Source organism: Orcinus orca, chromosome 4 (assembly GCF_937001465.1).
Source record: "Orcinus orca chromosome 4, mOrcOrc1.1, whole genome shotgun sequence".
In the NCBI taxonomy this organism is placed as follows: Eukaryota; Metazoa; Chordata; class Mammalia; order Artiodactyla; family Delphinidae; genus Orcinus; species Orcinus orca.
In genome coordinates, this window is record NC_064562.1 from 151,162,271 (window position 1) to 151,184,595 (window position 22,325).

General features: G+C 55.6%; 1 protein-coding gene across 1 annotated transcript in view; it reads left to right on the top strand.

Annotated features, from left to right (window-relative positions):
• SORCS2 (sortilin related VPS10 domain containing receptor 2) overlaps positions 1-22,325 on the top strand; it is a 468,073-nt gene that overhangs the window by 371,103 nt on the left and 74,645 nt on the right. Inside the window, exons 4-6 of the mRNA XM_049709229.1 lie at positions 5,982-6,146; positions 16,732-16,805; positions 20,809-20,873. Of these exons, the coding sequence (XP_049565186.1) occupies positions 5,982-6,146; positions 16,732-16,805; positions 20,809-20,873 (304 nt within the window). The remainder of the gene's footprint in view (positions 1-5,981; positions 6,147-16,731; positions 16,806-20,808; positions 20,874-22,325) is intronic.

The window sequence follows — 22,325 nt, forward strand, 5'->3', positions numbered from 1 at the left end:
AGAGGAAGACGTTGCAGCTCAGAGACGTGAAGTAATTTTCCTAAGGTTGCACAGCTCACAGGAGCAAAGGAGGGCTGAAGCCCAGCTCCATGGGCCTCCAGAGCCTGCACTGCTCCCGTCCAACCAGGTCTCTGCTGTGGGCTACGTGTTCCACGAGCAGCGCGGCCTGGACTCCCGGGGCCATCATGGGCACCCCCGTCCTGCAGGACACCATCAGCGTGGCTGAGAGCAGGGCCGGGAGGAGTAAAATCCCGAGAACAGGGCTCTAGTTCACAATGGTTATTACTTCGTCTCTTGGTGGGGAGCAGAGGCCAGGTCCACCGGCGTGCTCGGAGTTGCACAGCTAATGGACACAGGGCTGAACCCAGCAGGAGCTGCGGCTGAAAGCAGCTCCCCCGCGGACAAGGGGAGGGCACTCAGAGCTCACCTGGGGCCATGAGAAAATGCAGACCCTGATCCCGCAGGTCCGGATGGGGCCAAGACACTGTGTTCCTAACAGGCGCCAGGGAGGCTGCTACTCCTGGTCCCAGAGTTTATCAACTGAGTGGCTTTGGAAAGAGCCCACTTTATGGGTGTGTGACCTAGGCCATCGCAGGAGGACCTGTGCTTGGTTTGATGCTCTACTGGCACCATCTTGAAATTCCTAGTTCCTTTTGAACAAGGAGCCCCGCCTTTGCATTTGCCCTTGGCCTGGCGAATTAAACCCTGGAACTCATGCTTCAGGTGGGCTGGTCATTGGTCCAATGAATCTATCAAATATTTGTCTGCAACTGTGTTGCCTCTGATTTCGAGACACCCAGCCTCAAGGGCCCCCAGAACCTAGCTCGGGCGCCATATGTTTCCCCACAATAGTAAGCAGTGAAAATACACCATTTAAAGTAGTCCGGTTCCCAATTTGGGAGAGCAATCTGCCGGCCTCCTCTCTGCACGATGCTAATTGCTTTGTTTTCTTTGCTCCAATAATCCTTTCCTTGTCAGCACTTTTTCCTTTCCCCGTCTTTCCTGGCTTGTCCCACTCTGAGGCCAAAATAGCCCACAACCACGGATTGCTGGGCCCCCGGCCAGAATCACTTCCTCAGGTTCTTTTTCCTTCCACCTCAGTTGCCACCACGGGTAGGGCCTTGGCTGTAACTGGGGGCTTTCGTGGAGAGGTGACACGGTACCTAGAGCCCTCATTCTGTGTGAGAAAACCAACACCCATTTCTTGGACCAGGTCCCGTGCTCCGGCCTGGATGGCAATGATGAGGACCTGGGCCCTGCCAGGCTGCACAGCCTCCCCACCTGGAGGGAAAGGCAGGCTCTCCAAGGGTTCCCTGCGGAGAACCCTAGGAATGTTGGGCTGGAGCAAATGAATGTACAAGATGCTGGGGGAAGGGGCAGAGGAGGCATGAGAAAAACTCTGTTGGAGGATGTGTATCACAGAAGGCTTCCTGGAGGAGGTGACCTTCTAAAGGTGCCTCGGTGGATGAGGAGGCATTTGATAAGCAGATAAAAGGGGGAAGATGTCCCATCATAAAAACAGGCTAAACTCATGCTGGGGACACTGGCAAAGCAGGGATGCCAAAAATAAATGAGAAACATTCAGCTTTGTTGAAGTTGCCCAGAATTCAGGGCTCAGAAAATTTCAAAGAAACCATTTTCATTTTATCACACTTGGATTTTGTGACGTTCTGAGATTTTAAAATCCGATTCTGAATTACCAGTGGTGATGTTGGGGGTGTGTTGATCCTGCTGGGCATTCCAGCCACAGGGGACAAGACACACAAAGGTGGTCAGGATGTGATCGGTCTCAGCTGGGATGCCGCCTGTTTGCCTTTGGTTACGCTGTCCTCTCTGCCTGAAACACCCTCCCCTGGGCCTGGATCAAATTTCCATTCATTCTTCAAGGCTCGTCTGGGTGTCACCTCCTCCAGGAAGCCCTTCCTTTTGTTCTGCACCTGGATGGTATTTTCCCCCTGCTCTGCTCCCGTAAAGCCCTGTGCATACCTAAATCCATGCTTGACCTTGCAGTTTTAGCAGCTGTGGAACAATGAATGAATGAACGAACGAATGAGCCTTCATTGCTGTGTGAAACTTGCTGTGTGAAACTTGGAGTGGTGAACAGGAATAAGTGAATGAGATTATTTATGCCTTCTGCTCTCCAGGCTACTTAAATATCACCAAGGTTGTTTTCCTCCCAGAGGAGAAAAACAAACAAACAGTTCTCTTATGAGAGTCACAAACTGAGCTGGAATTGCTCATGCATGCATGCATGCATGCGTGCATTCCTTCGTGTATCCAGCAGGGCTTGGTTGACCGACAGCTTGGGGTCAGGCCTGTGCAGGCTGCTGGAGAAACCAAAAGATTCCCTACCCCTGAGATCAGGGGGCACAGTCTAGTGGGGGAGGTAAATAAGCAAATAGTTGTATTGTAAAAACATTGTGGAAAATGCATCACGAGTAAAGTGCTTTAATGAGCTTCCCTGGCCAGACGGCCCGGATGGAGCCGGGCGTGAGAGTTGCTGCCCTGGGGTGGGGCGCAGAGCCAGGCCGAGAGTGCCCAGTGGATACTGAATGAACCGTGCTGTATCCGGGAAAGATGTGGAAAGAGTCTTGGTGATTTACTTCATTTTTCCTGATTATCCAGGGAAGCCAGGTGCTGTGCAGAACATTTAGGAGTTGAAGGACGATGTCAAAGGAGACACAGGACCCCAAAAGACCTCCCAGTAGCCAGAGCTCGACCTATCTGGGCAGCAAAATAAGAAAATATTATTGGCTTCCCTGGTGGCGCAGTGGTTGGGAGTCCGCCTGCCGATGCAGGGGACACGGGTTCGCGCCCTGGTCCGGGAGGATCCCACATGCCGCGGAGCGGCTGGGCCCGTGAGCCATGGCCGCTGGGCCTGCGCTTCCGGAGCCTGTGCTCCACAGCGGGAGAGGCCACAGCAGTGAGAGGCCCGCGTACCGCAAAAAAAAAAAAGAAAAAAGAAAATATTATTGAAATACAACTCAAAGCATAAACTAAATATTTGTGGGTTCATAGTGATATAAATACATGATCGAATAAGTAAATAAATGGGGGAGAAAAGACAAATCTCCTAGGCGGAAGAATTCCATATAATGTATGTAGCTATTCCACCCTCCAGGAGGGCCGCCTGCCTCTCCCCTCCCCCCGCCCCCAGGTGTGGGCTGCGCAAGACGACTTCCTCCCAAAGGGACAGGATGGAAGCAGGGAGGAATGGAGTAACGTTACAGGGAGACGCCTGGCCAGTGCCACCTGGCCAGCGAGGGCAGCATCGTCAGTGACAGGTCATGTCCGCTGCACGTCCACTGCAATGAGGGAGGCACCCCTCATTTTGCTCCTTCCCCCCCCCAAAACTCAGAACCACGGCATCAGCACAAGAAAAATATCAAACAGACCCAAATGGGGAGGGTCTACTGCAAAACCGCCAGCCAGTCCTCAAAGCTGCCATGTCATTAACAGCAAAGAAAGCCTGAGAAACTGTCACCACCCGGAAGAGCCGGAGGAGACATGACAACTAATGTCGTCACGTGGGAACCTGGAGCAGGGACAGAAAAAGACGTTGGTGGAAAAACGGGTGAAATGTAGCGTGTAGTTTAGATGAGACCAATGTATCGATGGTTGGGTCCTTAGTGGTGACGGATGTATGATCCTGACGTCAGCTGTTCATGAAAGAGGAAGCGGGGTGTGTGTCATGTGGGAACTCTCTGTGCTATCTTTGCAACTTTTCTGTAAATCTAAAACTATTCTAAACTAAAAAGTTTATTTAAAAATGTTTAAAAAGTCCTTCTAAACCCACCACTATTAACATCCCCCTGTGTTTCTTTCCATTCTCTTTTTAAAATGAAGATGTAATTGACATACGACATTATCTTAGTTTCAGGCGTGCAACATAATAATTCGATGTTTGTCTTGTGAAATGATCACAATAAGTCCAGTTGACATCTGTCACCATAGTTACAGAATTATTTTTCTTCTGATGAGAACTTTTAAGATCTACTCTCATAGCCACTTTCAAATATGCAGTATAGTTTTATTGATTATACCCACCGTGCCGTACTTATTTATCTTATAACTGGACGTTTGTACCTTTTGATCCCCTTCACCCGTTTTGCCCACCCTCCTCCCCCCACCAGTCTGTTCCCTGTATCTATGAGCTTGGTTTTTTTTTTCCTTTTTCCTTTTAGATTCCATACATAAGTGAGATCACACGGTACTTGCTTTCTCCTTCTGATTTATTTTACTTAGCATAACGTCCTTAACGTCCATCCATGTTGTCACAAATGCCAAGTTTCATTCTTTTTTATGGCAGAATAATCATCCTTCCATTCTTCTTTCTATGCATTTTCCACTGATAAAATTATACTTACCTTTATACACCTACCATTGACAAAATTATGATATACTTCCTTACAATTTTGTCAGTGTGAAATGTACAGAAATTAGACTCGCTTATAATTTTGTGCCCTGCTTTTTAAATGTCACGTGTGCATGAGCTCTCTTGTCACTAAACATTCTCTGTAAACATCTGTACACACTCTCTGGCTCCCCTGACCATTCTCCCCCGCCCCATGTTTCCCGCATGTAAATCACACCATGAGGAACATCTCCGAGCACATCTTTGCAGGAATCAGGCTCCACGACCCGCCGTTTTCTGGGGACAGAAGGCTTTCGTGCTGGAGGAGATGAATGACCGCCCCTGGGGAGCTCATTAGGTTTCCCTGGAAAGAAAGAACACACTGGGTTATCATTTGTTCACACGAGACAGGAGTTTTGTGCAGTTCATTGATTGGTGCTCTCTGTGTTTAATTGTCTTCTAGAGCAATGTGGGAGGTTGAGGAAGGCCATCCTGGGGGGGCATCTCATTGCCCCACGCCCTCCCGGGGAAAGCCACCCATTTTGTGGACAAGGAAACTGAGGCACAGAGGGTGTTTGGTCACAGAGACATGGATTTGAACTGAGTTATCTGGAGATGGAGTGTGTGCTCCCAGCCCCCTACTCCACCAGCACACGTGGTTCACTCACTCATCCCCTCATTCCCTCATTCATTCATCTGACTGCTGGAGTGCCCAGGCCCTGCAGGGGTGGGCTGGGGAGGGGGTCAGTAGTGACCTCCACAGACATGGCCCCTGGCCCAACAGGGCCTCAGTCCCTGGCGAGGAGGCCGCTTCCATGAAATGGGGTGAACGTGTGATGGACAAGTCCTGGGTCCCCAGCAGCCTTGTGGCAGGAGCTCAGCCCAGCCTGGGTTGAGGAAGGCCCACCCCAGGGTGGGGCTGTGGCCTATGCTGAGCATGGCCAGGGTGCAAGTGGAGGCTGGGAGGGAGGCTGGTCCAGGAAGGGCCTGGGGACCCTGATAGGGGGGTTGGTGTCTCCTTGGGGCTCCCAGGAGCCATGAAGTTTCTACAAGGCCCATGTGTAGGAGACCCCTGGCTTTCTGTGTGGGGAACGGACCTTCTGATGATGCTGGAGGTGGGAGTCGGGGCCACAGTGCTGGAGGGTGAACCACGCGGCTCGCGGCCCCTCCACCCCGCGTGCTGGTGCTCCTGGCACTGTCGCAGCCCACCCGGCTGGTCGACCTTCTCTGGCACCAGGGACACAGGAGCTCTCGCGTGTCCCTCCGAGGGGCCCTGTCATTCCACCAAGTGACCGCAGGGCGAGGCAGCCTCCCAGATGGCCCCTGCCTCCTGGGTGTACTTGACAGTAAGCCCTCCCCACTGTAGAGCTGTCGGCCGGGCAGGTCAGTGTGCTGGGGCGGCCGTACCAAAGCATCACAGGTGAGGCTGCGAACCACAGGAATCTGTCGTCTCGGTTCTGGAGGCCGGAAATCCGAAGCCAGGTGTCGGCAGGGCTGGTCCTCTCTCGGGGCTGCGGGGAGCCCATTCCAGGCCCCCTCCTGGCTTCTGGCAGCTCCAGCAGCCCTTGGCTTGTGGGCGCATCGCCTGATCTCCACGGGGAGGCTCACGCCCCACTGTGTGTTTCAGATCATCCTCGTGAGCTCCGCTCTCAGCGACCGGGACCAGAGCCTCTTCCTTAGCACGGACGAGGGCGCCACCTTCCAGAAGCAGCTCATCCCCTTCTCCGTGGAAACGTTCATCTTCCACCCTCGGGTAGAGGACAAGGTGCTGGCCTACACCCGGGAGGGCAAGGTAAGCAGGCCTGGAGCCTTTCCGTCACGTGGGGCCCGGGACCCCCATCATCCCCTTCTCCCCTGGGCCGTGTGGTTGGATGCCACCAGGAGCTCGAGGCTTTGCAGGAGAACCGAGCGGGGGAGGTGAGCTGCGCACTTGGCACACATGGGCCCGAGAGCCGGTCGATAGATACTGGGTGATCATGAGGACCCTTCCACTCTGTCCCCCTCTCTCTGCACTCCAGCCACAGGGCCTTCCTCTACTTCCAGAACATTCCACGCACCCTCCCACGCCAGGCCCTCCCCTCAGCCTGGAGGCCTCTTCCACCACCACCATGAGAATGAATCGTCTTTCAGACCCCAGAGCAGCGTCCCCTCCTCTGAGGCGCAGAGCAGCAGGGCCCCAGGAACACAGGGCACGTTCACAGGGCGACAGAGGAGAGCATAATGGGGGGCTCTCTCCAGGGCCAGCGTGGGTGGGCTAGGAGACACCCTGGGGCTGAGCGGGGAGCTTGCTGAGGGCCCGTGGAGGAGGGGCCCCCTGGCTGTAGGAAAGGCCTGTGTCGGTTTCCTGCGGCCACTGTAAGAAATGACCACAATACAATAGAAATGTATTCTCTCACAGTTTCGGAGACCAAAGGCCCAAAATCAGCTTCGTGGGGTGAACGCCAAGGTGTCTGTGGGCCCCTGCTCCCTCTGGAGGCTCTGGGGGGGATCCCTCCCTTGCCTCTCCCAGTCTCTGGAATTCTGTGGCGTGTGGAGGGGTCACTCGGATCTCCTAAGGCAGCGTCTTCAACCCTTCCAGCTGCATCTTCACGTTGCCGCGCGCGTGTGTGACCCAGGATAATCTTCCCAACTAAACATCTTCACTGAATCACACCCGCAGAGTCTTTATTTTCCTCCATCTGGTCCCACGCACAGGTTCCAGGGCTTATGACGTGGATGTTTTGGGGGGGCCTTTTTCAGCCAACCACCTTGCCCAGTAGGAGGCCAGGTCCCCAGAGCCATAAGGAATGGGCAAGGAGGAGGCTGGTCCAGGAGAGGGTCGCTCAGCCCCTAGGAACTGCGGCTGGGCAGTCGGAGAACAGGAGTCACGGTACCCAGCTCTCTCCCCTCCCGCCCTCTGGTCTTCTGCTGGTGCCTCCCGTGGTCTGAGTCCCACCAGAAGCCAGAGAGAAGGAGCCTGTGGATGCCGTCTACACAGGGCAAGCCCCCAGGGTTGGACAAAGGTGGAGAAGGCAGAGCCGGGTCTGGACTAGATGGAAGCTGTCCAGATCGGGCGCTTCCTCGGCAGCCCCCAGGCCTGCTTGGGACCCATTGTGCCACACTCTCCCGGATTCCAGTGCCTCTCTTTCCCAGGACTGTAATTATGTATTTGTGCCACTAGTTAATTATTGTCTGCACCGTACACACACACTTGGGGTCAGCTGTTTGAGGGAAAGGGCTATGCCTGGTTTTTTTTCACCATTTTACCTCAAGTACCTGGCTGAAAATATTGGATGGATGGATGGAAGGATGGTGGATGGATGTGTGGATGGGTGGAAGGATGGTGGATGGATGGTGGATGGATGGAAAGATGGTGGATGGATGGAAGGATGGTGGATGGATGTGTGGATGGATGGAAGGATGGTGGATGGATGGTGGATGGATGGAAGGATGGTGGATGGATGGTGGATGGATGGAAGGATGGTGGATGGATGGAAGGATGGTGGATGGATGGAAGGATGGTGGATGGATGGATGGATGGTGGAAGGATGGTGGATGGATGGATGGATGGTGGATGGATGGAAGGATGGTGGATGGATGGAAGGATGGTGGATGGACGTGTGGATGGATGGATGGAAGGATGGTGGATGGATGGATGCATGGGGGGATGGGTGGATGAATGGATGAATGAATGAATGAATGAATTTCTACCATCAGGGATCACCCAGGTCAGGGACCTCCACATGGAGGCTCCTGGCTGGCCTGAGCCGTGGCTGTCTACAGGACCTGGCCTCCTCGCTGGTCCTCAGTTTCGTGTATCTGCTTTGACCTGGAATACATCACACCCACTCACACATCACTGGCCAAAGCAAGTCTTGTGCCAAGGTCTGGTCCTTGCAAACCGACTGAATTTCAGGATGTCCCTGAAATCCCCTGGCCTCACAGGCGGCCTCTGCTCTGGGTGCTTTCCTTTGGAGCAGTGTGTGTTCTGGGTATTAATCGTGCTACTTAGCCTTCCATGTGTTTAGACTAAAGCACAGTCACAGAGACTTATTTTCCCACAGAGACTGACTGCATTACAATTGCTCTTTAATTCATGGTACCCTGAAACATTAATGGAGCTGAAATCTCAGTTATTTTCTTTGGGTCTTTTCTGTGACTATGAGGAAAGGAAAAAGAGGGAAGAAAGGTTTCACTGTGGTTGTAAAAGGAATGAGGAATTTGAGGACATTAATAACAGTGACAGCAGGGCTGTTTTTTTAGGCATTATGGTTTCAGCAGGATGGTTGGTCGGACAACACTGACTTTGACGCCAACAGACCTGGTGTGATAGGTAGGCGTCTGCTGCTATAATGCTGAGTAACACACAGCCCCAAACCTCAGTGGCCACAACAACAAGCATTCTTTCTTATTCTTGCATCTGCGAGTCAGCGGGGGTCCTGCCGGGCTCGCTTGGGACTGACTAGACAGGCGTGCCTCCTGGCAGGTTTCAGGTCTCTCGCTCTGGAACCAGCGGTTACTTGCAGACATGCCGTTCTCATGATGGAGGGCAGAGGCTCCGAGGGGCAGCCGAAACCGCATGAGAACCTCCGTGTGTCCGCTTTGACCTGGAAAACATCACATCCTTTCCCGCTGGGCAAAGCAAGTCATATGCCAAACCCAGAGTCCACAGACTGGACCTAAATGTCTCGCTCACAAGGACTTGCAGATTTTTACAAAAGCAAACGCTCTCTTCTATTCCCTCCCCTTCCTTTTCCTCCCAGATGCCTACCCCTTCCTCTAGCAAAGACTGTCCTTCCGCCCCTCAGACTGCCCTGTCTCCCTACTTCTAGTTCCCTCCTTTACTGTGTCATTAGAATTTGGGGTGCTCTGAGGCTACCTTATTTGGAGCCTGGACAGCTTCCTTGGGTGAGAGCTGAATGCAGTGGGTTTTTTCTTTCAAGGTTCAGCAAATTGCATCAGGCTCCTGGGATCAAAAGGATGTGAGAGCTGGGCAATCCCTCCCCACGCCAGCTCGCTGGGGACCCCTGGCATGAAACTGACCAGCCTGTTCCCCTCTGCTCAGACCTCAGACCTGCTCACAGGCAGAGCCTGGGGCACTTACCTCTAAAATATCAATAGACCCACTCATGTTTTATTCTGCTTCCCATAGAGAACTTCCTCTGCTTCCCAGCACTGTGAGAAATTGGCCTGAGCCTGAGACTGCCTTCCAGAAACTTAGTAGAGGAGACAAGACACCTTGGATGGACAATCAGGGAAGCCTTCCTGGAGGAGGGGGGTTGAACAGGGGCTTAGAGAATGAGTCAGGATGTAAGTTTACTTTTTAATACAACTTCAGAACCACAAAGATGATCGCACAAGAAAAGAAAGAAAAATGAACCCCTGCAATCCTCCAGCCCAAATGAAGCCGCGTTTGCGTTTATATAGGCTGGAAAGGAGGAGGAGTGCTATCAAGGGGATGGGGTGGGGCGGGCAAGAGCTCTCTTAAGAAGGGATGAGTCTTGGGCTTCCCTGGTGGCGCAGTGGTTAAGAATCCGCCTGCCAATGCAGGGGACACGGGTTCCAGCCCTGATCCGGGAAGATCCCACATGCCACGGAGCAACTAAGCCCGTGCGCCACAACTACTGAAGCCTGCACGCCTAGAGCCCGTGCTTGGCAGCAGGAGAAGCCACCGCGATGGGAAGCCCGCACAGCACAACCAAGAGTAGCCCCCGCTCGCCACAACTAGAGAAAACCTGTGCGCAGCAACGAAGACCCAAGGCAGCCAAAAGTACAATAAATGTTTAAGAATAGATAAATTAATTTAAAAATAACTTTTAAAAAAAGGGACGAGGAGAGGGTGCCGTCATCATGAGAACAGCTGTGTGCGCAGTGAGAACCTCACAGCTCAGAGTGTGTTCCTTTTTGCTCGGACTGTTGTGTTCGACAAGGCTCAGGGCAGGAAAGAGAACTCACTCTGGGTATTTTAAGCAGAAAAAGGATTTAGCGTGAGGCGTTGGGTGCTCTCTAAACTGTTGGGAGGGCTAGAGGTGCGGCTTCAGGCCAGACTCCCAAGGCTCCTCCCAGAAGCCTGTAAAGCTGGACCAGCAGGGGAAGGTGGGGGATTGGGAGCTCCACTGGGGTCACCAAGGTCAAGAACATGCAGCTGAGGCCGGAGTCCAGGCATCTGAAATCACCACTGCTGCAGCCCACACTGCCTGGGAACGTCCACAAAGACAGATTTGTCCAGCTGCTGCCTCCACCACATCTGCCCCTCCACCCCACAGAGCTGGAAGACGGATTCCGACCACAAGCCCATGAACTTGCTGGCCAGGAAAACAGAGTTACTGTATGAGCCAGCAATCCCACTCCTGGGCATATATCCAGAGAAAACTGTTATTCGAAAGATACATACACCCTCTATGTTCATAGCAGCACTGTTCACAATAGCCAAGACATGGAAGCAACTTAAATGTCCATCGACAGATGAATGGATAAAGAAGATGTGGTACATATATACAATAGGATGGAATATTACTCAGCCATAAAAAAGAATAAAAGAATGCCATTTGGGCTTCCCTGGTGGCGCAGTGGTTGAGAATCTGCCTGCTAATGCAGGGGACATGGGTTCAAGCCCTGTTCTGGGTAGATCCCACATGCCGTGGAGCAACTAGGCCCGTGAGCCACAACTACTGAGCCTGCGCGTCTGGAGCCTGTGCTCCGCAACAAGAGGGGCCGCGATAGTGAGAGGCCCGCGCACCGCGATGAAGAGTGGCCCCCGCTTGCCACAACTAGAGAAAGCCCTCGCACAGAAACAAAGACCCAACACAGCCAAAAATATATAAATAAACAAATGTGGGGTTTAAAAAAAAAAAAAAGAATGCCATTTGCAGCAACATGCATGGACCTGGAGATTATCATACTAAGTGAAGTAAGTCAGACAGAGAAAGACATATACCATGTGGCATCACTTATGTGTGGAATCTAAAAAAAAATAGATACAAATAAACTTATTTACAAAACAGAAACAGAGCCACAGACATAGAAAACAAACCTATGGATATGTTAGGAGGCTGGGATTAACATATACACACTACTGTATATAAAATAGATAAACAACAAGGCCCTACTGTATGGCACAGGGAACTCTACTCGATATTTTGTAATAATATTTTGTAATCTATTCCTTTATAAGGGAAAAGAGTCTGAAAAAGAATATATATATACATATATACATATGCATATATATAAAACTGAATCACTGTGCTGTACACCTGAAACTAACACAACATTGTACGTCAACTGTACTTCAATATAATAAAATAAAATAAATGGCCCAAGGCAGCAGGGAACTGCCTCCATGGCCCCTTCCAAACCTCGCATGCGCGCATCTATCTGACCCAGAATTCTAGCTGCAAGGGAGTCTGAGCAATGTTGGATCTCAGCTTTTCAGCCTTTGCAGTATGCCCAGGTGCCCTACAGCAAGGGAAGGAAGGATGCTGAGTTCCAACCATCATACCCAACCTACCACTGAAAGCCGGGTGGAATTGCAATGCTTCTAATAATTGTGTGAGGCCTAATGGCACACATGTCTGTGAATGGAATGCACCTTCCCTCTGACTTCACCCTCCTCCTTTCCCTTTATTTCTCCCTTGTTCTCACTTCTGATCGTTTTACCTTTACATCAGATCAGAATATCTTCTGATCATTTTATTTTTCTTAGAGGAGTGGTCTAGAGGAAGTCGACCCTTCCCCAGGACATTGCTGTGCGGGTTTTAGCTGCAGTAACTAGGATGTCCCTGATGTGTTTATTTGCCGGTGTTTGTCCTTTATTCAGCAGAAATGTTCTATTTCTGCAGCAGTTGGTTGTGTGTTATGTAATCACCTCCCATGAGAGCAAATTGGAAAGGCTTCATGAAGTTCTGGGGCAGATGTCATAAATGCAAGTGCGTCGGTGGTGATGGCAACGATAACGCCATCCGTTAATCCGGAGGTTACATAATCCTGAGACTGATGGCCTCAGACTCCTTTTTATTCACTTATTGCCTGAGGATATGAGCTGTGCTCTCCCGATTTACAGATGAGTAAAGTGAGACTGTCCTGAGAGGAAGGAGTCGGCCGGGGGGTGGGAGAGGGGAAGAGGGGTGTTCCAGGCAGAGGGAACCACATGTGCGAAGGCCTAGAGGCAAGAGAGAGAAAAAAGGTGGGTCAGCAAACAGCAGGTGCTCAGCAAACAGCAAGTCGGCCTCCAGGTGCTGGGCCTCAGTCTGTGCAAACGTGAGAAAACAGCAAGAGTTGAGTACAGCAGGAGCCTGGGGCTTGAGGGATTTGGGGAGGGGACACTGGCTCTAAGTAGCCAGGGTTTGGGGAGCCCTGGAGGGGTAGCTGGGGGCAGCGGCTGGCACCGGGTGGAAGACAGACTGAGATGCAGACTCTCAGCCTCTTTGAGTAAGAAAGTCATGCAGCCTGAGTGTTTTCTCCCTGCAGATGAGAGCAGAGGAGAGGAGCTTAACAAAGAAAACTCCCAAGTTTAAGAAAAAGGGACACAACTGTTATGCAATTGTCACCAGGTCACAAAGTGTCAGTCAGACAACTATTCAGAGTGACTCTCTTTCTAGAGGCTCTCGGTGATTTTTATGGATGGGGACAGCCATCCTGAAGTGGGGCGTCTTCTCACAAGACCCCGAGGTTAGGAGATGACCTGTTCAAGGAGGAATCACTCACGCAGGGACCGGTCTGTAATCCCGCAGCTGCGGGGACGAGGGAGAGAACGTTTTCCTGAAATTTCTCTCCTAGGCAGTTGGGGAATCTGTAGTTTTCTGGGCTGCTGTTGGCAAGGGGGAAAGGCGATTCGGACACCCCAGAGTGACAGTGGGCAGGAGTGGGACTGAACAGGATTGCGGGGCCAAGAGGGAGTGTTACACTCACATCCGCAGTCTCCGTCTCGCCCCGGGCAGCTCTGTCTAGGAGGACGGTGGGCACGACGCTCGGTCCGGGGGCGTCAGAGCCCCAGTTCAGCGCATGCCTTGCCTGCGTGAAGTCCTGACACGTGGGACCCACTTGAACCCTCCTGACCTCCTGAAGGAGGATGTCACCCATGTTACAGCTGAGAAAAGCCGAGGTTCACCTGGGTGACTCCAGGAAGGGAGGGCAGGGATCTGAGCCCAGGTGTGCTGGCCCCAAGCTTGGGAGACAGGGGCCTGGGTTTCCATGTTGCTGTTGGGGACTGCCCAGCCATTCTGGAGAGGGAGGAGGAGGCCAGGCCTCCTCCAGCAGAAGAAGGACCACTCCCCATCCCGTTAGCCTCCCAAATAGAGCAGACAGAGGGCCACCACGTGAGCAGAGCTGCCACCACCTGCTTAACTCTTCCCTGACTCCCCACGCCTGAGAGGTGCCGTCACAGCTCTGCCCCGTCCTCAGCACCTGGCTGTGTGCCTCACTTTTGCACAGACTGAGGCCCAGCACCTGGAGGCCGACTTGCTGTTTGCTGAGCACCTGCTGTTTGCTGAGCACCTCCCGCCCCCCTACCTCCTGCTCCCAGGCCTGTGCTCGGGAACTCCCTCCCCCTGGAAGGGCCTCTGCCCTCCTCTGCCTGCAGACATCCCCACGACCCCGATGAGGCACTGACGCCAGGCAACAGGCGGTGTCCAGGGAGGAACAAGGAGCTGCAGATGGCTCACGGAGGGACCCTAACCCAGGGAGTTGGTCACAAAGGCATCGGAAGGGCAACAGGCGCAGAACAGGATGACGGTTTACTCCCAGAACAGAGGCTGCAGACATCCCCGCCACCCCCGGGCTGGAGCGGAGGGGAGGGGTATGTGGGGGCCAGGATCCCACATGCGCGCGCGTGTGTGTGTACGTGTGTGTATGCACGCTCCAGCCCCATGGGGCCAGGACCCAACAGGCGCCGGCTCCCTGCCTACCACCAGGCTCCAGTGAGGACTGGGGGGTTCAGGGGGCAAGTGAAAGTACGTGTTTGCTCGTGTGTGTCTGTGGGTGCGTGCACGCGTAGCTGTGTCTCTGTGTTTGTGTGCATGTGTGTAAGCCCGTGCATGTCTGTGTCTGGGGGCCGGGTGGCACGTGCGCTTGTGCGTCTCCCTGTGTATATATGCTTGAGTGTGTGAGCTTGCGTGTATACGTGTATCTGTGCACATGTGGGCTTCTGTGTGTCTTTCTCCGTGTGTGCATGTCTGTGAGTACACGTATGCATTGTAGGGGTGCTCGCACACGTGTTTCTGTGTAAGCTGTCCCAGGGCCCTGGACACCATCCTCCCTCCTGCTCCCTCAGCGTCTGGCAAGTGTCTGTGCTCAGGGACAATCCTTTGCCTTCGGGTCTGTCGTTTCTCCTCCTGGACCACGAGCTTTGCAGATGCAGGGCCGGGTGTGGCTCAGCCCCGGAGCTCTGGGCCAGGGAGCCTGTGCTGTACTTGGCTTCTCTTGGCCTCCAGGGCGTGGAGACGCATCTGGGGAAGCACCAGGGCTGTGATGGGGAAGCTCACACCTATCACGGCCACCTCTTTCACGTCACACTGGCTCCCAGGGCCTTGGTTTGAGAAATGCAGCTATTGAGGGGCTTCCCTGGAGGCGCAGTGGTTAAGAATCGACCTGCCAATGCAGGAGACACAGGATCGAGCCCTGGTCCGGGAAGATCCCACATGCCGCGGAGCAACTAAGCCCGTGCGCCACAACTACTGAGCCCGCGTGCCACAACTACTGAGCCCATGTGCCTGGAGCCCGTGCTCCACCAAGAGAAGCCACCGCAGTGAGAAGCCCACGCACCTCAACAAAGAGTAGCCCCTGCTCGCGGCAACTAGAGAAAACCCGCGTGCAGCAACGAAGACCCAACGCAGCCAAAAATAAATAAAATAAAATTTATAAATTTATTTAAAAAAAAGAAAAGAAAAGAAATGGAGCTATTGAGTCCCAGTGGAGGTTTGTGCAGGATGGAGCGGGTGCTCCAGTGTGGGTATTCCTCCCCCTGCCCTGTCCTGTGATCCCCAGAGAGCTGTCCCCTCCCTCCCCTTCAGGTCTTGCCCTGTGGCCCCTGCAGGCGTTTCCCAAGCCCAGTCTGCTCGTGCAAAGCTCTGTCCCCACCCGAGGTCCCCAGGTCAGAGCCCTAGACGCCGCCTCCCCCTTCCCTCCTCCCAGGACCTGTTCAGCTCTCTAAACAGGTCCCTTCCGGAGCCCTTTCCTCCTCTCCATGAGCCTGCAGCCCAGGGCCGGACCGAGGCCTGGCCTCCCTGGGGCCTCCCTGCCTCTGCCCCACGGCAGCTGGCCTCAGCCCTCCTGAGAGCCTCATCTTGTCCAGCGGCCTGGAGGTCTCAGGCAGGGCTGGCTGTGTACTTCACAGGGTCCAGTGCAAAATGAGAACCGTTTAACAATTGGGACAAACCCTTTCTTCCATGGTCTCTTTCCAGCTGTCACGGTGTCTTTATGAGCTACTAATGTCATACTCCCTGTGCACAGGGACACAGGCAGGGTGGACGCAGATCTCCCAGGCTCCCAGGGCCTCAGGACTCAGCGCACGGCCACCCAAACTTGACCCTCCCCAGGCCCAGGCGCCCCCCCACCCCGGGTGGAAGGCAGCAGCGGCCCTGGAGGCGCTGGCAGAGCCACGGGAACCCGGGCTCCGAGCCCCACACCAGCTCATTGCTCCATCCGGCTCTGCTCACAGATCTCGAGTTCAGAGATAAAACTATTAGGTCTTTCGGGCTTCCCTGGTGGCGCGGTGGTTGAGAGTCCTCCTGCCGATGCAGGGGACACGGGTTCGTGCCCCGGTCCGGGAGGATCCCACATGCCGCGGAGCGGCTGGGCCCGTGAGCCATGGCCGCTGAGCCTGCGCGTCCAGAGCCTGTGCTCCGCAGCGGGAGAGGCCACAACAGTGAGAGGCCCACGTACCGCCAAAAAAAAAAAAAAAAAAATTAGGTCCTTCAAGTTAGCGACCGCAGAGCATTAAACCCCAAGCACAGGCCCTGGGCTACCATAGTGGTCAAGGCCCCAACCAGGCTTCAGACGTCTCTGCTGTGTCCTGAACTGACCATCTCACCTTTCCTGCTCCCTCCTCCAGAGCGCCCTCCCTCCGCCCCACATGCATAAAGGACATTCAGGTCCCTCCTGGGTGCCTGCACTCAGACACACCTCCTCCAGGGACCTCTGCCCCTGTCTCTGGGCTCCTACCAGCCAGCCTGGGGTCGAGACTGGCCCTTTATGGAGCCCCCATGCCTGACCTTCCACCTCTCGGAGGCTGGTCTGTACCCACCTGGAGCACAGGGCCTGCCCGCAACAGGTCCTCGCCAGGTGGGACAGGACCGGCCAGCCTCCCCCGGGGCAGTCATCACCCAGGGGTGATGCAGCTCTCAGAAGAGGCTCACTCCTCATGTCACGACCGAACTTTTCTCTCTCCTCCTTCTGCCCTAAAGCTCTACGTATCGTCTGACCTGGGGAAGAAGTGGACTCTTCTGCAGGAGCGAGTGACCAAAGACCATGTGTTCTGGTGAGCATGCCCCCGCCAGGACCCGGGGAGCCCCGGCGAGGCCAAGTCAGCCCCCTCGGCCCCCAGCTCAGGTCCCCCACCTTCTCTTCTCCGCCCCAGCCCTGCCCTCCTCATCCCAGGGGGGCCTCCGGGGCGTCCTCTCTCCTCTGCTGGGGCAGCGTAGGAAAGGGTTTGAGAGCTGGGGCTTGGTGTCGCTCAGGCCACGCGCGCACCCACGAACCAGCTGTGCAGTTTCGCACACGTGAATCTCCCTCTCTGGGCCTCCAATTCCCCCGTAGTAGGGAGAGGCACTAATGCACATAGAGCTGGCCCAGTGCCCGACACACAGCAGGCCTACTGTCCCCCTCACCACGGAACCCCCTCCCCCCTGCCCCTGCCTCTCCTGTCCTGGTCCCGACTCAGCCCCCGCTGACGGCCCGGCGGTGCAGCCTTCCCTGCCCCATGGCTTGCTCGGCCTCTGCCGGTCTTGGACCCTCACTCCTGCCCCAGCCGGTGCCCGGGCCCCCTCCGTGTTGGTGTCATCTCTTGGGAGCCACTCAACCATCGATTTGCGTGGAGCTCTAGTTTCACTGCCCCAGCGAGAGGCTCCGGTGCTCAGGAAACGCCTGGATAAGCGAGTGAGGCCGGCGAGGATGAGACATGGACGAGGTCCAGGGCTTCTGCAGAGGGAGCAGAAGCCAAAGGCGGGGCTCAGAGCCCGCACTGGCGCCCCTGACCCGGCTGCCACCGCCCCCCCCCCACCGCCTAAACTACCTCTGGAGATGCATGCAGTGACACACGTTTTCTTTCCACCAAATTGCGTTTTCCTGAGTGTGCAAATGACACACACTCACGTCCTCTCCTTTCTCATCTCATTTGGGCTGCACACGTACGGCCAGGCCTCCCAGCCAGGCGCAGCCCTGCGTCCCCAGGACAAACACCGTGGGAAGAGCTTCCCGTCCCGTCCTGTTCCGTCTGCGTCTTCATGCTAATCAGGGCCCCCTCGAGAGGTCCCGGGTCCTTCCTCGGAAACTGGAGCGCGGCATCAATCCCAGGCCCTGTCATTCTTGTCAACTGTTAGCCCGCAGGGGCTCAAGGAGGTGGGGAGGGGGGCCGGGAGGCGGGGTTTCTGAGCAGGGCGGCCTGGAAAGTTGGCAGATCAGGATTCGGGGGACTGGCGGGGAGCGGTTCTGCCAGTGTGTCCAGTCCCAGGGAGACCCCTGGGGCCACAGAGAGAAACAGCCCGCAGACACTGAAACCTAGGTTGGTGCTCATTCAGACACGCTGTCATCACGGGCAAATCAAATTATGTCTTCCCTCAGGTTTCTCAAATTGCTCCAAGTCGTCATGCGAGAGGGATAATCACGCCAGACACTTGTCTGCTCGGGGCCCGGGAGTCTCCCTGGGAACGTGGTGACAGCACAGGGACGGCGCCTCTTGTAAACAATGAATAATGCTGTTTTGACAGCACTTCCAAGGCGCGCTCTGTTCTTGAACTGACAGCAGGAATCGCCGAAGCCCCGTGTTGTGTCTGAGACTCAGACCCTTAATGTTTTGAGAAGCTTAAACAAGTGAGCTCCTTAGACTGGCCTCGTGGGGCCGTGGCTGGGGGTTGGGAGACCTACTACGTTCTGGGCCCACGAATGCCCTGACGCGTCGCCTCCCTGCTAGTCTCTCAACGGCACTGGGACAAAATTATAAGGGTCGCCCAGCAGCATCACGCTGTGAACACTGACTGCACCGGGCACCAGACCTCGGGTCCCCGTGCATCCTCTTATGAGATCCACACAGCGGCACCCAACTGTCTTCCCCTGAGGTTACAGAGGGGGAACGGCGGCCCAGAGGGGCCAGGGCACTTGTCCTAGGCCATGGGCCATGGCTGCCTCTGTCCGTAGCCAGTGACCTTGCCCTTGGCCCCTCTGCCGGGCAGTCTGGCCGCCTGCACTTCCCCAGGCGTTTCCAATTCTTCCTCCCGCCTCGAACCCAACCTCACCCGTAAAGCCTCAGCCTTCCACTTCCATGAGCTCCAGTGCCTGCCCAGGTGTGAGGCAAGTGGCGGTCCTTCTGTTCTGAAGGGAGGTGAGGGGAAGACAGAGTTCACCCCACAACAGCCCTGGTGGCGGTGTCTTAGAGTGTTTACCAGAACTGTTTGCATCAGAGCTTCCCTTAGCATCTAAAGGAGTAGCAATCCACTCCCCGTGCTTTGTCGAGCCTGCGTGGCCACAGGTCTTCTCATGTGACTGCTGTTTCTAAACAATAGACCAAGGGCCTTCCCCAAATACTATCTTTGGGGACCTTGACAAACAAGAAGGCCCAGGGCTCAATGCTTGTCATTTCCCCCGGGGAGCCAGGCTTCATCTGAGATGTGTAAATACAGAGTTTCACGTGGTCTTCAAAACCCGTGACCAAGGGTTTCTGGGGCAGGGACCTCAGGCCTACTGTGTTCCCTGCCTGGTGCAGGGCCTGGTGTGGGCGTGCTGGGAAGTGGCAGGGGAGAGGCTCCGATGGGGAGTGAGAGACAGAGGGAATGAGAGAGTGAGTGAGTGGATGAGTGACAGGCCGAGTGTCATGACCCCATTTACAGATGATGGATGGTCAAACTAAAATTCCATCTGCCCAGCTGAGGACCGGTCAGTGCTCCTGGTAAAGGGAACAATGTCTCTCTTTATTCAGAAAAGAGAGGAAAATGTCAGGCAGGAGACCTCCTTCCAAGGAGCGTACAAATGGTTTATTCACAAAACCTAAATCAACACTTCACCTTGCGATGAAGAGACTCTATGGAAAGCCAGAGTGATTGATGTCGACACCCACGTTTGAAACATCACAGACTGCACATCCCGCCACGGGGGGCATTGTGGGTTTCCCCTGTCCACCTGGGACCACCTGGCCCCTGGAGGAGGTGAAGCAAACAGGCGCCCTGGTGCCAAGCCCGTTAGGAATCGGGTTGAGAGCTGAGAGAGGCCAGCTCCGGGGGCTGTCAGTGGTGGGGACTGAGCAGTCAGTGGCAGGGACATCTCATTGGCCTGTCCTGGGTGCTGAGCGGCCGTGGGAAGTGACCTCTGCATCAGACTCTCAGTTTGTCTTTGGCAAAGTCAATGTGCTGCCTCAGGTTACTGTCCATGGGAGGGGCGGCTTGGCGGATGGAGTTTAATAGTCAGACCGGCTGGAATGTACGTTGTAACAAGTGTAATCAGCTCCCCACACCCATGACGCCCCGGGTTTCCTTGCTCTGGAGATGGCTGAGGTAGCTAGAAGGTTCTAGAGGGAGCTGACATACAGAACATGGCAGGAGATGACAGTCCAGTTGATACCTGGAACCGGAAAATCTGGGAAACCCTGGACCACATCACATCATCCGCTGAGAAACCTGCGCTTCACCTCCTGGGTGCCAGGCCCTGTGCTGGGCTGGCGGGGGTCAGCGCCGTCCCCAGCTCCCCTGGAGGATGCAGCCCAGTCCCTGCCCCCCCAGGGTGTGTCTTCGTCCCGTTCTTCTCGGGCCTTGTTGAATGCTCCGTCGTGGGCAGCCACGGTCCCCCTGTGCTCCATGCACTGCCCGAACCCCTGGAGCATTTTGGGCAAGGGAGGGGCCGGTGGCTGAGAGCAGAGCCTTCCCAAGGATGTACTGTGAAGGGGGCACGAAGGGGAGCAGGGACAAGGGAGAAGGACCCTGGTGTGAATCCGGGTCTGCGCCCTCGGGGGACTTGTTCTGATCACTAACACACATGCACACGCGCACACACATACACACACCTACGCGCATACACACACCTACGCGCACAGATGTGAAAGTCTTCTCTAAACTACTCTAAATGGAAGAATGCCCAGCAAACCCTGGGCCCTGCAAGGCAGAGGCCGGGGCTCCATCGGCCTCCCAGGAGCAGGTGGGCTCTCAGGGAGGACTGTGTCCTCTGAGCCCCAGATCCTGGAGGCCACATGGCTGCCTGGGGCTCGGGGACCACACAGACCCCGCGAGAAGGGATTGGGGGCTCCGTTCCCGACGCCAGCCTCAGCCGTTCTTTTCCAGGGCTGTCTCTGGAGTGGACGCTGACCCAGACCTGGTCCACGTGGAGGCCCAGGAGCTCGGAGGAGGTAAGTCGGGAGGGTACAGGAGCCAGGCGCCCCCACGTCTGCTCGCCCCGTGGCCGGCTCGGCTGCCCTCGTCCTTCGTGGCTGGCCCTGCACGGCTGACCTTGCTGTGTTACGATGTGGCATAATGTTAAATGTGCTTGTTTTCCAAGCGGGGATAAACTGAAGTCAAGGAGCTCCACTCCACTGGCAAAGTCTATTGAGAGGACAACTTGCTCTGGCCCCTGAGCATTGAGTGTTTCCCCATCTCTCAGCGCCCACCCTGCCCCCCACCAAGCTTGCTGAGTGCTGAGGTGGGGCAGGGCCTCCAATGGCTCCCCCCGCTCCAGTGGGGCAAGGAGCTTCGTGGCCGATGAGCCCAGGGGCCGCGCATGCTGTGAGAAAGGTCCTCTGTGCTCCTGGAGGAGTGGCACTGACGTCAGAACCATGGAATGTTCTAGAACATCAGAGCCGAGAGGACCTGTAGATTGTTCCTTCATTCAACAAACACTGACTGAGTCCCCTGTGGACCAGGCCCAGGGCTGACCCTGCTGGGGATGCAGCAGGGTCCCCAGCAGGGTCAAGAACAAGACGCAGCCCTGCCCCTTGCCTGGTGGGACGTCCTGGTGGTTTCTCTCGGAGTGGAGACCCGGGCAGGGTCACACTTAACCAACAGTGGGAGCTGACAAGTGCAAACAGCTGCCCCCTGGCTGGGCCATACCATGTGGAGCGTAGGTTCAGTGGTGCCGGGCACGGGGGTCCTGGCTGGCGACAGAGGCACTGGCGTCGGCTCCCTGCCCGCCACGTGCCAGCCACATGAGCCTGGCAGTGACCCTGCACCTCGGCCTCCTTGTCTGTGAAATGGGCCCCATACGTGGTGCTCAGCCTGGGGACGTCGTGTGTCAGCGCGTGGTGGGTCCCTTTACCACGTCCAAAGCCCTCGACCCTTCCCCGGACCAGCCCCTGGACCAGCCCCCGTCCTGCGGGGACGTCACTGTCGCTTCAGCGTCACTGACCAGGAGCAGAAAGCTCACGGAGGCTCCAGGCTTTGCCCCAAATCACAGGGTCACGGGCCGGTACGGACCACAGCCCCACCATCCTCCACACACAAATCCCAAAGCGTCCAGGCCACGCTCACGGCGGCCTGATCCCCAGCAGGGCTCAGCTCAGCAGAGGCGGGTGATGTCTCGTGATCCCACCTCCAGCGAGGAGGAACGCCAGGCCTCCATCCTCAACAAGGGACGTCGTTTTCACCCAGCGATGATTCCGCGCAGCCCACCTTCCCCAGGGGAGGAGGGACCCTGAGCCTAGCAGCTGTGACGTGCACGTGAAGGGCCCCCAGGATGGAGCAGCGTCCCTCCCCCGTCTCCCCTACCTCCAGCCACCCCAGCCCGGGAGCCCTGTTAGAACCCAGTCCAGCCAAGCTTGGTGGTACAGCATCCGGGCCTTTAGGACCCACCCCACTCAGCGGCCCCA